This window comes from Diceros bicornis, chromosome 30 (genome assembly GCF_020826845.1).
Source record: "Diceros bicornis minor isolate mBicDic1 chromosome 30, mDicBic1.mat.cur, whole genome shotgun sequence".
In the NCBI taxonomy this organism is placed as follows: domain Eukaryota; kingdom Metazoa; phylum Chordata; class Mammalia; order Perissodactyla; family Rhinocerotidae; genus Diceros; species Diceros bicornis.
In genome coordinates, this window is record NC_080769.1 from 5,866,561 (window position 1) to 5,883,700 (window position 17,140).

Genomic DNA, 17,140 nt, shown 5'->3' on the forward strand with positions numbered 1-17,140 from the left:
CCCAGGGGGCTGGCCTGGTAGCATAGTGGTTAAGTTCACATGCTCTGCTTTGGTGGCCTGGGGTTCGTGGGTTCAGATCCTGGGCATGGAACTCAGCACCAATCATCAAGCCATGCTATGGCGGTGTCCCACATATAAAATAGAGAAAGACTGGCACAGATGCTAGCTCAGGGACAAACTTCCTCAAGCCAAAATAGGAGATGGCAACAAATGTTAGCTCAGTGCCAATCCTCCTCACTAAAAAAAAAAAACCTCCTGAAAAATAAAAGTCCTCTGGGCTGGCCCAGTGGTATAATGGTTAAGTTCATGTGCTCTGCTTTGGTGGCCCAGGGTTTGTGGGTTCACATCCCAGGCGCAGACCTTCACACTGTTCATCAAGCCATGATGTGGCGGCATCCCACATACAAAAAAATAGAGGAAGATTGGTACAGATGTTAGCTCAGGGACAATCTTCCTCAAGTAAAAAGAGGAAGATTGGCAATAAATGTTAGTTCAGGCCCAATCTTCCTCACCAAAAAAAAAAAAATCATTAAAAAAATAATAATAGAAAAATATGGGCCTGCCCAGTGGCTTAGCAGGTGAGTGCGCACACTCCACTACTGGCGGCCCGGGTTCCAATCCTGGGCGCGCACCGACGCACCTATTCTCCAGCCATGCTGAGGCCGCGTCCCACATACAGCAACTAGAAGGATGTGCAACTATGACATACAACTATCTACTGGGGCTTTGGGGAAAAAAAAAGGAGGAGGATTGGCAATAGATGTTAGCTCAGAGCCGGTCTTCCTCAGCAAAAAGAGGAGGATTAGCATGGATGTTAGCTCAGGGCTGATCTTCCTCACAAAAAAATAAATAAATAAAAAGAAAAAGAAAATCCAGGACCAGATGGCTTCCCTGGTGAATTCTACCAAACATTCAAGAAGAATTAATACCTAGCTTCTCAAACTCTTCCAAAAAATTGAAGAGGAGAAGCTTCCTAACTCATTCTATGAAGCCAACATTACTCTAAAACCAAAACCAGATAAGCATGAGACAAAAAAAGAAAATTACAGACCAATATCACTGATGAACATTGATGCAAAAATCCTCAATAAAATACTAGCAAATCGAATACAACAATACATTAAAAAGATCATACACCATGATCAAGTGGGATTTATTCCAGGGATGCAGGGATGGTTCAACATTCACAAATCAATCGATGTGATACACCACATTAACAAAATGAAAAACAAAAATCACATGTTCCTCTCACTAGATGCAGAGAATGCATTTGACAAGATACAGCATCCATTTATGATAAAACTCTGAATAAAATGGGTATAGAAGGAAAGTACATAATAAATAATAAAGGCCGTATATGACAAACCCACAGCTGATATCATTCTTAATGGAGAAAAACTGAAAGCTATCCCTCTAAGAATAGGAACCAGACAAGGATGCCCACTTTCACCATTCTTATTTAACAGAGTATTACAAGTCCTAGCCAGAGCAATCAGGCAAGAAAAAGAAATAAAAGGGATCCAAATTGGAAAGGAAGAAGTGAAACTGTCACTATTTGTAGATAATATGATGTTATATATAGAAAACCCTAAAGAATCCACCAAAAAACTTTTAGAAATAATAAATGAATACAGTAAAGTTGCAGGATACAAAAATCAGTTGTGGGCCGGCCCCATGGCTTAGCGGTTAGGTGCGCGCGCTCCGCTGCTGGCAGCCCGGGTTCGGATCCCGGGAGCGCACCGACATACCGCTTCTCTGGCCATGCTGAGGCTGCGTCCCACATACATCAACTAGAAGGATGTGCAGCTATGACATACAACTATCTACTGGGGCTTTGGGGGGAAAAATACATAAATAAAATCTTAAAAAAAAAAAAATCAGTTGTGTTTCTATACAATAACAATGAAGTAGCAGAAAGAGAAATTAAGAATATAATCCCATTTACAATTGCAACAAAAAGAATAAAATACCAAGGAATAAACTTAACCAAAGAGGTGAAAGATCTGTCCACTGAAAACTGTAAAACATTGTTGAAAGAAATAGAAGACACAAAGAAACGGAAAGATATTCTGTGCTCTTGGATCAGAAGAATTAACATAGTTAAAATGTCCATACTTCTTAAAGCAATCTACAGATTCAATGAAATCCCTATCCAAGTTCCAATGGCATTTTTCACAGAAATAGAACAAAGAATCCTAAAATTTATATGGAACAAAAAAAGACCCTGAATAATGAAAGCAATCCTGAGAAAGAAGAACACAGCTTGAGGTATCACACTCCTTGATTTCAAAATATACTACAAAGCTATAGTAATCAAAACAGCATGGTACTGGCAGAAAAACAGACACATAGATCAATGGAACAGAATAAAGAGCCCATAAATAAACCCACACATCTATGGATAGCTAATTTTCGACAAGGGAGACAAGAACATTCAATGCAGACAGGAAAGTCTCTTCAATAAATGGTGTTAGGAAAACCAGACAGCCACAAGCAAGAGAATGAAGGTAGACCACAATGTTACACCATACACGAAAATTAACTCAAAATGAACTAAACACTAGAATGTAAGACCTGAAACCATGAAAATTCTAGAAGAAAACATAGGCAGTACACTCTTTGACATTAGTCTTAGCATATTTTCAAGTACCATGTCTGGCAGGGCAAAGGAAACAATAGAAAAAATAAATAAATGGGACTATATCAAACTAAAAAGCTGCACAGCAAAGGAAACCATCAACAAAATGAAAAGGCAACCTAACAATCGGGAGATGATATTTCCAAACCATGTACCTGATATCCAAAATTAATATCTGATATCCAAAGTTAATATCCAAAATTATGAAGAACACATACATATCAACAACAAAAAACTAACAACTCGAAAAATGGGCCAAAGTTCTGAACAGACATTTCTCCGAAGAAGACATACAGATGGCCAACATGCATATGAAAAGATGTTCAACATCACTAATTATCAGGGAAATAAATGCAAATCAAAACTACAATGAGATATCACCTCAACACCCATCAGAGTGGCTATCATTAACAAGACAGGAAATAAGTGTTGGAGAGGATGTGGCGAAAAGGGAACTCTCAAATACTGCTGGTGGGAGTGCAAACTGGGGCAGCCACTAGCAGCCACTATGGAAAACAGTATGGAGATTCCTCAAAAAAATTAAGAATAGAACTACCATATGATCCATCTATTCCTCTGCTGGCTATTTACCCAAAGAACATGAAAACACAAATGCATAAAGATATATGTACCCCTACGTTCATTGCAGCATTATTCACAATAGCCAAGACTTGGAAACAACCTATGTACCCAACAAGGGATGAATGGATCAAGACGTGATATATATATATATATATATATATATATATATATGCACACACACAATGGAATACTACTGGACCATAAAAAGGATGAAACCTGGCCATTTGTGATAACATGAATGGACCTTGAGGGTATTAAGCTAAGCAAAATAAGTCAGAGGGAGAAGGTCAAATATTGTATGATCTCACTCATAAGTAGAAAATAAAAACAACAACAAACAAACACATAGAGACAGAGATTGGATTGGTAGTTACCAGAGGGGAAGCGGGGAGGGAGGAAGGTGAAAGGGGTGGTTAGGCACATGTGTGTGGTGATGGACTGTACTTAGTCTTTGGGTGGTGAACACAATGTAATCTACATAGAAACTGAAATATGATGATGTACACCCAAAATTTATATGTTATAAAACCAATGTTACCACAATAAAAAAAGAAAAAACTACCCCCCAAAAATGGTAAGTAACATGTTTCTAGACTCTCTAAAAATAGAACACACAACACACAAACAACTTATATCCAGCAAACTATCATTTAATCCAACCATAAATTATGGAACCCTGTTAAAAGCACTCCATCTGGGTTTTCCTTCGTCTGAGCTGAGGAAAGTGTGCACATTCAGGAGGTAGATGGAGACGTGAGGAAGAGGGCAGCCTTTTCCCTCTCTCTCCTTACTCATTGAGCCTCCTGAACAGGAGCTACTCATGTGTGTGGAGAGAATAAGTAAGCTATGTCTGGGGAATTTTACAGGTAAAGTTAAATTGTATCCAGCTGCTCCAGCTGTTTTCATTTCACATTTGAATGTTTACTTTTTTCTGAGCTGGGAAAGCAGCTATTGAGTGTTGCATGTATCATTCTGAAAAAGGAACTTTTTCTGTCCTTAATAGCTAAAGTACCAGAACTGTCCAGTAGGTCAGAGACCATGCCTGTCTTATTCAAGACCAAGTTTCCAGAATCCAAACTAGCACTTGGTATCTTGTAGGTGCTCAAAATATATTTAAGAGAATAAAGAATGATCATTGCTCTCCTAATTGATGAAATAAATAATGATGCCTACATGGTATGATTGTAACTAAGTGAAAGGCAAACGTTTTCATTGCTTTTCATTGTGCTTGTGTACATACATATATTATAAGCTATATAACTAAAAAAAGAAAAAACTCAGACTAAAATAAAGTGAATAAATTTTTTAAAGGTGAATAACTCAGGTAGGGACAGCACCGACAGGACAGATCATCCAGGAAAGTTTCTCAAAAAGAATTTCCACCCAAAGGACTTCCCATAGGATGTCTGTTCCCAGGAAAGATCCCGGGGGGGGGGGGGGGGGGGGGCGGGCAAGGGCACAAGGATTTCATACAACATAGTTCCAGGTGGTTATAGGCTGCTGTTCTTTCGCAAAATATCCAAACACGGGAAATAAATCTTTTAAAAACAGCCATCCATTGACTGTGAGAAAATGATAAACAATTAAACTATTGGACCTGTTTCAAATCCACCAGGAGGACAAATAGTTGACAATAATGCTGTGAATTGCAGGCAGGAAGTTGGCATTTGGGAATTCAGGGAGCGACTGGAAATTTAGGCATTTGCTGTCAGCCCTAGAAGGACCTAGACTTGGGGGAGAGGGTCATGGATTTGAGACTCTGCTCCCCAAATATATGGAAAATTCAGAAGAAAATAGATGCCCTCTGGGGAGAAAGGAGGGACTGGGGACCCCACAGACCACAGCTCCTTCCATGCATAAACCCTCTGGAGACTGAGTCAGGATTGTCCCTGATGCCCCTCCCCGTGGTCATCACACAATCTGGAGAGATGCAGGGCTGCGGGAGCAGAGCTACCCAGAGGCGCTCTGCGGCCGAAATCACCCTAGGCAGTGACAACAGCACGCCCGGGGTCCGTCCGGTGGCTGGCCCAGTCCCCACGCTGCGGCCGGAGGGGACTGAGGTCCGAGCGGCGCCACCGCGGACTCGGGTCCGCAGACTCGGAGGTGACCGCGGGGAGGCCGGTCCCGCCACGGCCGGTTCCGACCAGCCCCTCCTCCCCGTCTCCTCACCCGGGGCCGCACACTCACCATTTCTAGTCTCCTGTGTGCCCCTGCGTCCTTCCTATGACTCCCCCGGCCAGTGCAGATCACAGCCGGACAGAGGCTGCGGCAGAGCCACCAAGGACTGTTGACAGCAGGCGACAACTGACCCAAACACGACAGGAGTGAGAAGGGAAGTCCACTTTGAGCCAGACACTCCTCCCCCAAATCCTGACTCCAGGCCCCAAATCTCACCATTTCTAGGTTTCCTGGGTCTCCTGGCGTCCTTCCTATGACTCCCCCAGTCGGTACAGGTCACGACCCGACAGAATAGGCGGCAGAGCCACGCAGAGCCTTTAATGGCGGGGAGACGCGACCCCCAGCGTGGCTGGAGCCAGCAGCAACTTCCGGGGTGGGTGGGGAGCTTCGCCCCACCCACCTGCCCCGGCGCCGCCTCTGATTGGACAGTTTGCAAGACTCGCCCCCTTGTGTCTGAGTGACAGCCCCCTGAGTTGAGGTGTCTGAGCGGAATGCCAGACAGAGCTCGCCTTCTGCAGGGACATTTGCTTTGAAAGGTAGTGTTGGGTGACGTGATCCTTTCTCACAAACACACACGATTGAAAGTCACCTCACCATATGCAATAATTAGTATCTCTCCTTTTTGATCTTTTTTGACAACTGGAGTCTGACATAGTTTTGCCAAATAGGTACACAGGCACAGATACTGTGACCAGGGAACTAGGCAAAGAAAGGGGAACTGAGGATCTGATTAAAGCTAACATTTTCTGTTGAGTGTTTTGCAGACAGAAAGTTTCAGGAAGAGCCTAACCACAGAAGGTTCCCACAAGCAAGCTAGCTGAAGTCAGTTCTAGCCGCCTCAAACTGCTCTTAAGTGAACTGAAGTGACCTGTCCCCATTATAATCTCAATAACATTTTAAATTCTCCTCTGGGAGGGACCAAGCAGCCATTTCTAGATTATGTGATGTATGTAGTAGTATGTGTACATCTACCCATGAGCCTTAAGGGAACATGACTGTTAGGCAATAAATACTGATCTGCCTTTTTCTTAACTGAATATTCATGAACTGTACTATGATCTAACAATAAAAGAACCCCGGAACCCTTGTTTGGGGAGACACTGCTTTGAGAGAGATCCCTGGTGTTCTTCACTGCTTGTGCAAGTGATAGACCTTTCTTCACCTACTTCTGCCTTGGTTGTGCGTTTTGGCTTTGCGCTCACCAAGAGGCAAACTCATTGTATTCAGGTACAATACCAGCAATGCACTAAGTGGGCATCCTTCCACCACTTCAGTCAGATTCACAATAAGAGCATTGGGAGCAAAAACAAGCCATCATTTCAAAAGAAAAGTGACTTCTGGGTACTCAGAGTGGTTAACTTTAGAAAATGTTTCTGACATGAAAATATTTGTATCCCATGGAAAATATTAGCAGAGACGCTTTCTCACTCGTGGTTAAATCACTCTCTGTGGTCATGATCCATTCTTTACTTGTGGCTATGTTATTTAATCTATGTATAATGAGACATCAGAAAACTGGGTTTTATCTAAATAATCATTTCACTGATTGATGAGTCTTTGATACTAGAGAGTAACGTTCATTCTGACAATATTGGAATCACTCCGTGACGGGCATCCTCTCCATAAAGTAGGCACAGATACCATTTCTGACTATTTTGTCTCCCAATTCCTTGAGGAAATGCTAACTTTTGATATCATCTGAGTCAAACAGACCAACCTAAGTCCACCTGAACATCAGCAAAACCCCACCATGCCCAGGGACAGAAGCATCCCTGGAGGCCATCTGACAGATGGAAACTGAGCGGCAGAGCCAAAGAACCACAAGTGATCTCAAGGAAAACAGAAAAGGAAGGCCCAGTTTGCAACCAGTGCTCATCATACAAGGGGAACACTGCTGGGCAGTAGCATCATTGATCAGTCACCCATCCAATGTAGGAAGAAAAGTTCTGTGGATATTCAGCATCAAGTACTGAGAGATGGAGAAGATATTTCCATTTCATTATCTGTTTTTCATCTTCTCTTTAAGAACTAAAGAGAAAACAATAGTCTAGAAACAGGTTTCCTGGAAATCACTCTGATTTCCTACTGTTAGGAATGCCTCTGTTTTTTAATTTTAACTCGTAACTCCTCATCTCCACCTCGTAGAAAGGACACACCACAGTACAAAAGTGCATTCACCTGGGAAGATGCATAAGTCTGGCTTCCCTCTCTCACACTGTTGAGCTTCAGAAACATGGTTCAGAGGAAACCACATTTCATCACTGCCCGTCCCCACTCTACTTTCGTTTACTCCTGTGGGAACTGTACAGTTCCAGTAGTGGCCCCATCCAGAAAGAAAATGGGGATGTGATTCCTACACCAATAGCCATAAATTGTTCTGCTTCTGATAGGTAGCAATAGGGACAGTCTGGCTCTGTCCTGAGGTCACATCATGATGCTCTCAAAGGCTCTTTAATCACTGTGGTTGGCACAGTGGACACGATACCTTTTTTTTTTTTTTTGGTGAAGAAGATTGAATCTGAACTAACACTTGTTGCCAATCTTCCTCTTTTTGCTCAAGGAAGATGGTCCCTGAGCTAACATCTGTGCCTGTATTCCTCTACTTTGTACATGGGACACCACCACAGCATGGCTTGATGAGTGGTGTGTAGGTCCATGTTCAGGATCCAAACCTGCAAACTCTAGGCCACCAAAGCAGAGTGGGCAAAGTTAACCACTATGCCACCGGGTTGGCCCCAAGGACACAATATCTTAAGGTTGTGTTTGGTAAGAGCTCATGGGTCCTGTTTATCTCCACCATGGCAAACATGAGGGTCAGAATATACTTCGACTGTGGGTGCATCCACCTGCACTGAAGGGAGCCCAGTAGAACTCAAGGCTCATCCTACAAGATGGTCTTCTAAGCCAAACAAATGCCCCACTTAAGGAGCTCAGTGAATTCTTTGTACATATGGAGAAAGATATTTTTACCATGACCTTGAAATATGCCCATAATGGAATGAGTTACCCAAGGTTCAAGAAGCTGCTCTTAGGTCTGAATTAAAAAAAGGAAGCAATCCATCCTTCTTGTGCTGGGAAGCATGAAGAATCTTTAAACGGCAGAACATCAAGATATATGTTTGCACTTTAAAAAACATATTTTCTTCATGATCTGAGTAAAATATTGACATGGTGTTTGAGGTAGTTGTGGGAGGGAGAATCAACCAAATTGTCCTATCTACTGGGGAAGGCATAAATTACCAAAAACAAACAATCACGGCATTTATTTAGTTAAGATTTCAAAGTATGGGAAAGTAAGCAACCACAGAAGAAATCAAAATAGTCATCACAGAACTTCATTTAAATCATTTGTTCTCAGTAGTTTTACAGGCCAGTTGCAACCTTACCTGTCAAGGAACTATTGGGTCATCTGCAGTGTAAAATGTTGTGGATTCCACTGAGAGAAGTTCTGCTTTCTAAGTTGTTATAAAGACGATGATGACAATGACAGTGAGAATAGTAACAGGAATGCTGACACTGACAATAAAGGCACTTGAGGGAGGCTTACTAAGTGTCAGGCACTGCACTCAGCACCACAGGTGGGTTGGCTCATGACTTTTCTTCACAGGCTTCTAACAGGGAAGCACTAGTATGATCCTATTTGGTAAGAGGAAACAGACTTAGGGGAGCTAAGTGACTTGTCTGACTTTACACAGGCGACTGTCAGGAGGGTGCTCACATTCATCACCAGGCTGCCTGACCCAGACCAAGCTTTGCCACTGAGCACACTTCACCTCTTATCATGAAATTAGGACAAATGGTTCATTGACAGGGATGGACTACTTTGTACAAATCAGAAACAAGTTTATTCTTCCCCACTAGCCTATGTCTTGACATGAGTACAGCCATGTTTGGCCGCTCCATTGACCTACAGCCACCAGCACAAAAAGAAATATAAAAGCTGCTTTCTGCGTGGTGGGAACTGGCCTTTCTCCCACGGAGGGAGTTGCAAGTTGTAACATTTCAAGGCTCTTAGAGCGTCGTAGCGCGGGATGGACTGGCCATCTGTGCCGGGCTAAGACGATAACCAAAGAAAACAATGCATGTACACAACTGCTGGGCTGGGACGTTAGCCAGGGGGCTCAGTGCACGTACGCCACTGATAACCATTTTGTGCATGGGAACACTAGATGCTTGCTCTGCAAACTCTGTAACTGCTTATATAAACTGCTGGAGACTGAGACCCGGTGAGAGTTCCACCTGTGGAAGGCACGTCTTGCCCAGGACGTGTGATCCTTGCCCAGCCGTGTCGATTGACGGGACTCTCCCGGCAGTGGGGCGTGGATGTTGTGAGTAATTGATTTACTGTGAAGTAACTGATTTGATGTGTTCTCTTTTCGGTCAACCTGTTGTTTCTCTTTCCGGTTGATTTGTGTCATTTCCCTTCAGTCGATCTGGTGTTTCCCTTTCTGATCTGATGTTTTTCCCTCTTATTATATGACCTATTCGGATCTGCTGCTATCTCAGCCGATGTGGATGTTTTCCCTTTCCAGTCGAGCTGGTGTTTTTTCCCTCTTATTATTTGACCTATTCGGATCTGTTTGTGGACTATCGCCTTTACTATCCTCTATATAATAAAATATACCTTCAGTCCATTTGTTTGGAGTAGAAAGTTTCTTTTATGTCTCCGATCGAATCCCCGAACCTCTTATAACACCTTATTAAAACCCCCACTATGGAATAGATTTCTCTTGCCCTTTGTTGAAATCTGAAAAGGGTGCCACAATATTTTTAGTCACTTTTTGGTGCTAAAATCCTGTGGTCACTCTCAGGCACAATGACTGCCAGGCCAGCTTACCACTCACAGAAGATGTTTGGGAGCAGAGCATGAAGAGGAACTGGTGAGTGAGAGGCAGCCCATTGAAAGGAGGAGCCAATCAATCAACAACCAAAGATGTTTCTTCTCACTCCAAGTATTTATCTTTGTTTTCATCTACAACCTCATGTCAGAAAACACAACGATCAACATGAAGAATAAGATGGAAGAAGCAAATATTGTTATTGGAGATGACAGCATTGTTTATTTGACAAGCTAAAGATAAAATAACTGGTAATTTACTACAACTGATGAAGGAGTCAATTTTCTGAACGTTGTGTAAATACATACATTGTACATAATAACACATATTATTGAATTAAAATCACATGTCCTGCAAAATATACATGAAATTTGGAGGTTTAGGGCTAATGCCGTGAGTGAGATCTATGTGCAGACAAGTCTGAGTGTTTCTTGATGGGGTGACAGAGGCCTCATCCCCATGGAAACATAATCAACTTCAGTGCGTGGAAGACTCCTGAAGTCAAAGATGCAGCTCTCGCTACCCACAGCCACATTTTTATAAACAGTTCCACTCAAATTTGCATCAGGATCTTTGTTTCTGTTTCACAATAGAGTAATTCTAAAGTATGTCTCTAAAAAGAAGTCCAAAGGGTATTCAGGAAATTATTGCAAATAAAGAATGAAGAAGAACAAATTTCACCAGATGCGCCAATTACAAAAATTAATGAGACGTGATAATGTGATGGTCTGTTGCCACCATAAGAACTGACCAGTTGTCATAGGGGTGATTTTGCCTCTCAGGGCACATTTGGCAACATCTGGAGGCATTTCTGGCTGTCACGACTGTGGGAGGTGGAGAGCTACAGACATCTAGGGATCCTCTGATGCACAAAATCATCCTCTCGACAAAGAGTATTATCTTGTCAAAAATGTCAATAAAGTCAATGTTGAGAAACTGTGGACTAGTCAGATGAACCCTCAATGGTCTATAAACAGACAGAAAGATGTAACAAAATAGATGATGAATTGTTGCAATCTATAACTCTTCTGTATACTACATCCAAATAAATTCTATAGGGAGTAAAGAGTTAAACATTAAAAAAGATAAAAGGAAAATACTAAGAGTAAACATGAGAAAGTAATTCTGTATACTTAGGCAGTGGAAGTCATGACATCCCAAGAAAAATGTAAATAAAAGTTAAATAGATTTAGGGCCGGCCCAGTGGTCTAGCAGTTAGGTTCGCGTGTTCTGCTTTGGTGGCCTGGGGTTCAGTGGTTCAGATGCTGGGCATGGACCTACTCACTGCTCATCAGGCCATGCTGCCATGGTGTGCCACATGGAAGAGCTACAACTCTACAACTACAATACACAAATATATACTGGGATTTTGGGGAGAAAAAAGGAAAAAGGGAAGATTGGCAACAGATGTCAGCACAGGGCTAGTCTTCCTCAAAAAAAAAAAAGTTAAATAGATTTGAAAAACTAGAAAATGTAAACACAGCATTGATAATGAGAAAAGATATAGAAACACCACCTGGGAAAATGTCTTCAATATGATATAGAGAAAAAGATACTGTCATTAACAGTTTAATTAGCTCTTAATAATCAAAAACAAAATATGAATGTTCCAATAAAGATGTTCAAAGACCATGCACAAACCATACAATTTTATAAATGGCTAATAAAGTTATGAAAATAGATGAGCTCATTAGGCCCAAGATACATAACGAAAATAGATGTACTTGTTAATGTGCAAAACACAGATGTTGCTTTCCTAACACTGTTAGTGAGGCCTATTCTGGTGGGAAAGGCCAAGTGGGTGCTTCTTGATCTGTTCCCCAACAAAGATAGTAACCCAGAAGTAACATCCTACCCATGGAGGAATTGTAAATATAAGTTCTAACATCAAAGACCTGAGATATATGGGGACATTTTTCACCACCTTCCTCTTTAGTTTGCGCATTTGTTTGTTACAAAATCATGGAGAGGGAGTTTAGAATATCATGAACTTAAAGAGGTTGGGACGTCAATTATAGCTGTTTTCCAAATGTGGAATCATTCCTGGGGCATATGAACAAGGCTTGTGGCATCTGGTGTGCAACTTCTTACACAACAGAATACATATTCTTCTTCATACACATGGACCTTTGTCTAGTGTAGATCAAAACCTTGCCATAAAAAAATCTCATAAATTTAAAATGCTAGGAAACTTAAAATTTAAAATACAGGGCCGGCCCCTTGGCTTAGCGGTTAAGTGTGCGCACTCTGCTACTGGCGGCCCGGGTTTGGATCCCAGGCGCGCACCAATTCTCCGGCCATGCTGAGGCCAAGTTCCACATGCAGCAACTAGAAGAATGTGCAACTATGACATACAACTATCTACTGGGGCTTTGGGGAAAAAAAAAAGGAGGAGGATTGGCAACAAATGTTAGCTCAGAGCCAGTCTTCCTCAGCAAAAAGAGGAGGATTAGCATGGATGTTGGCTCAGGGCTGATCCTCCTCACAAAAAAAAAAAAAAAAAAAAAATTAAAATACAAAGTAAGATCTCTGAGCACAATGGAATGACATTAGAAATCAATATATTGGGAAAATTGGGGGAAACTCACAAATATGATGAAATTAAACAAGATACTCCTAAATAACCAATGTGTCAAAGAAATCAATAGGGAAATTAGAAAACATCTTTAATGAATGAAAATGAGGGCCCAATATACTAAAGTATATGGGCTATATCAAAAACACCATGTAGATAAAAATTATACCCATAAATGCCTAAACTAACAAAGAAGAAAGATCTCAAATCAATAACCTAACTTTTACCTAACACACTTGAAAGGATGAGAAACCAAGCCAAAAGTAAGAAGGAAAGGAAATAATAAAAATTAGAGCAAAAACTAAGAAAATAGAGAATAGAAAACCCATAAAGAAAATCAATGAAACCAAATGTAAGTTCCATGAAAAGATCAACAAGATTGACAGTAGGAACTAATAGTTTAACTAGATTAACCTAGAGAAAAAGAGATATGACTCCAATTTCTAGAATCAGAATGAGAGAGGGGATATCGGTATTGAGATTGCATAAATAAAAAGGATTATAAAGGAACTAACAATTGCATGCAAATTGGATAACTTAGATGAAATGGACAAATTCCTAGAAATACACAAACCATCAGAAGTGACTCAAGAAGAAACAGAAAATCTGAATAAAGTTATAACAAAATAAGTGGTTGAATTAGTAAAAAAAAAAACCTACCCATAAAGCAAAGCCCAGACCCAGAGGGTTTCACAGCAGAATTCTCCAAAACATCCACTTAAGGTTTAATTGTGATTCTTCAGCAAGTCTCCCCAAAATAGAATCAACACACCACTTCAAACTCTTTTGTGGAGCCACTGTTATCCTGGTACTAAAATCAGAAAAAAAAACTACAGACCTATTTCCCATGTGAATATGGATCCCAAAAACCTTCAACTAATATTAGTATCTAATCCAGCAACAACTTAAAAGAATTATACACCCTGACCAAGTGGGATTTATTCCAGGGATACAGGGTTGGGTTAACACCTTGAAATCCATTAATGTGATACATCATGTTAATAGAGTGAAAGGGAAAATGACATCATCATCTCAATGCACTCAGAAGAAATACTTGACAAAATCCAACATCTTTTCATTATAGAAACACTCAGCAAACCAGGACTTTTTTTTTTAATTTTATTTATTTATTTTTTTCCCCCAAAGCCTCAGTAGATAGTTGTATGTCATAGCTGCACATCCTTCTAGTTGTTGTATGTGGGACGCGGCCTCAGCATGGCCAGAGAAGCGGTGTGTGGGTGCGTGCCCAGGATCCGAACCCTGGGCCGCCAGCAGCGGAGCGCTCGCACTTAACCGCTAAGCCGCGGGGCCGGCCCAACAAGCTAGGATTTGAAGGAAATTTTTCTGAACCTGAAAATGAGCAAGTATGGGACACCCACAGCTAATAATATGTGTAAAAGTGAAAGGCTGGATATTTTCTCCCAAAAATGAGGAACAAAACAAGAATGTCTGTTCTTGCCACTCCTATTTGACAATGTACTGGCAATGTTAGCCAGAACAGTTTTGCAAGAAAAGGAAACAAAAAGCATCCAGACTGGGTGGGAGGAAGTAAAACTATCTTCACTTGCATATGACTTACCTTATATATAGAAAGCTCCAAGAAATCCAGATCTACAAGTGTGAAATAACAAATATTGATGAGGATGTGAGGACAGGGAACCCGTGTGCACTGTCAGTGAGAATGTAAATCAGTACAGCCACTGTGGAAAACAGCATGGACGTTGATCAAAAAATTAAAATAGCCCTGCCGTATGAGTCAGCAATTCCACCTCTGGGTATTTATCCAAAGAAAGCAAAGATGTAAACTCAAAAAGATATATGCACCCCCATGTTCACTGCACCATTATTTACAGTAGCCAAGATATGGAAACAACCTAAGTGTCCATCAGTAAATAAATGGATACAGAAATTGTGGTATATGTGTACAATGGAATAGTGTTCCATTGTAAATAAAAAAATGAAAAAATAAAAGAATGAAAAAATAAAAAGAATGAAATCTTGCCATTTGTGACAACATGGATGGACCTTGATGACATTAAGTGAAATACATCAGACAGAAAAAGGCAAATATTGTGTGATCTGTCTTATATGTGGAATCTAAAAAATACCGCAAACAAACAAAAACACCAAGCTCATGGATACAGATAACAGACCGGTGGTTGCCAGAGGTGGGGGGTGGAGAGTGGGAGAAAAGGGTGAAGGGGGTCAAAAAATAAAATAAAAAAAAGAAAGTAAGGGAGTTGTACCCCAAAATGCATATTTGTGATAATCACACAGTGACAGAAAAATGATTATATACTTTTATATATTTAAAATTTACAAACCATGCACCATTGCTATTGGATGATCATTACTGAATGTACATACATGCGGAGCGGTATCAGTTACAGAGCGGGGAGAATTCTGAGGGTATGTGGAGAAAAGCCCTCTTCTAGCCACATTTTTCCTGAAACTAATTTCTAGTAATAATAAACATTACATATTTATTGCCAAAAATTTGATTTGCATTTTTCAAAATTAAAAGGTTGGGAGGGGATTTGGATATTTAGACATTGCACAAGTTTAATAAAGATTGCAATCTTTATTAAAGATATGCAAATACCATCTTTGTTTTGCTCTTTATTTCTCCTCAACCAATAGAGGCAAGAAAAAAAAACAGTGAAACCTAAAAAATAAATAAATAAATAAATAAATAGATTAAAGGGAAAATAGCCCCTGTTCATGGATCCTTAGATTTAACCCTGTTGAAATGGCAATGATCTAGGTTTTCCACAAAATCTCTATCAGAATCTCAGCTGACTTTTTTTGTGTGTGTGTGAGGAAGATCAGCCCTGAGCTAACATCCGATGCCAATCCTCCTCTTTTTGCTGAGGAAGACCAGCCCTGGGCTAACATCTGTGCCCCTCTTCCTCCACTTTATATGGGTGGGATGGCGCCACAGCATGGCCTGACAAGTGGTGTCTTGGTGCGCCCACAGGATCTGAACCCAGGCCGCCAGCAGCGGAGCGCACCCACTTAACTGCTACGCCACCGGGCCAGCCCCTCAGCTGACTTATCCCGTGGATATTAATAAAAGAAACCTTAACTAAACTGGAGTTGGGGAGGCCTGTAGAGGGAGCTCTCACGCCCTATCACACATTCTCAATTACATCAAACAGAAGAGATGATGCCTTTCACCTTTGACAGGAAGTAAAACTACTTTACTACTGAAGGAAGATTTCTCTCCTCACCAGGCAATGGCCCAGCCAATGAGAAATGCCACAGCTCAACCAATGAGGAGCCGTTGCTGCCCTGAGCTGATACTTTCCTCCACTGGATTTTCATTTGGAGCAGCCCTTCTCTACTTCCCCCTTTTCTCTATAAAAGCAGCTCCTTTTCTTTGTTTGCTGGATTTCCTATGCTTTGCCACAGCATGCACGTCCCAAATTGCAATTCTTTTGGCTGTTCTTGAATAAACTCATTTTGAGATAAAATAACAGGCAAATTTGCTTTTTAAGTTGACAATAGAAATTGACAAGCTGTTTCATAAGTTATGTGGAATTGCAGGGGAATCAGGATAGCCAAACCCATCCTCAAAAGTGAAACAAAGCAGTGGATTAACATTTCCTGATTTCAAATCTGACTACCCAGCACGGTAATCAAGGCATGTGGTAATGACACAAGGACAGACACACAGATCAGTGGATTCAATTGAGATTACAGATATAAACCCATTCAGCTATGGTCAATTGATTCTCACAAAAGTTGCCAGGAATGAGGAAAGAATATTCCTTTCAAAAATTGGTGCTGAGACAACTGGATAACAACATGCAAAAAACTGAAGTTGGACTTTTACGTTACGCTACATACAATAATTTACCAAAACGGATCAAAGACCTAAATCTGAGGTAAAACTGTAATACTCTTAGAAAAAAACATATGGGAAAATATGAACTTGGATTCAACAAAGAATTATTAGATATGACTCTAAAAGCGAAACCAGTAAAAAAAAATAGATAATTTGAAAGTCATCAAAATTAATCATTTTTGTGCTTCAAAGAACACCATCAAGAAAGTGAAAACAGGGGCCGGCCCTGTGGCGTAGAGGTTAAGTGGGTGCACTCCGCTACTGGCGGCCTGGGTTCAGATCCCTGGTATGCACCAAGGCACCGCTTGTCAGGCCATGCTGTGGCGGTGTCCCATATAAAGTAGAGGAAGATGGGTACGAATGTTAGCCCAGGGCCAGTCTTCCTCAGCAAAAAGAGGAGGCTTGGCATGGATGTTAGCTCAGCGCTGATCTTCCTCACCAAAAAAAAAAAAAAGAGAGAGAGAAAACACCCATCAAAACCC

General features: G+C 41.0%; 1 protein-coding gene across 1 annotated transcript in view; it reads right to left on the minus strand.

Annotated features, from left to right (window-relative positions):
- The window catches only part of LOC131394523 (zinc finger protein 709-like), a 226,232-nt gene extending 220,474 nt beyond the window's left edge, over window positions 1-5,758 (minus strand). Inside the window, exons 1-2 of the mRNA XM_058525883.1 lie at window positions 5,615-5,758; window positions 5,408-5,524 (exon numbers count right to left, since the gene is read on the minus strand). Of these exons, the coding sequence (XP_058381866.1) occupies window positions 5,408-5,524; window positions 5,615-5,617 (120 nt within the window). The 5' untranslated portion in view covers window positions 5,618-5,758. The remainder of the gene's footprint in view (window positions 1-5,407; window positions 5,525-5,614) is intronic.
- Between the last annotated feature and the right edge of the window lie 11,382 nt (window positions 5,759-17,140).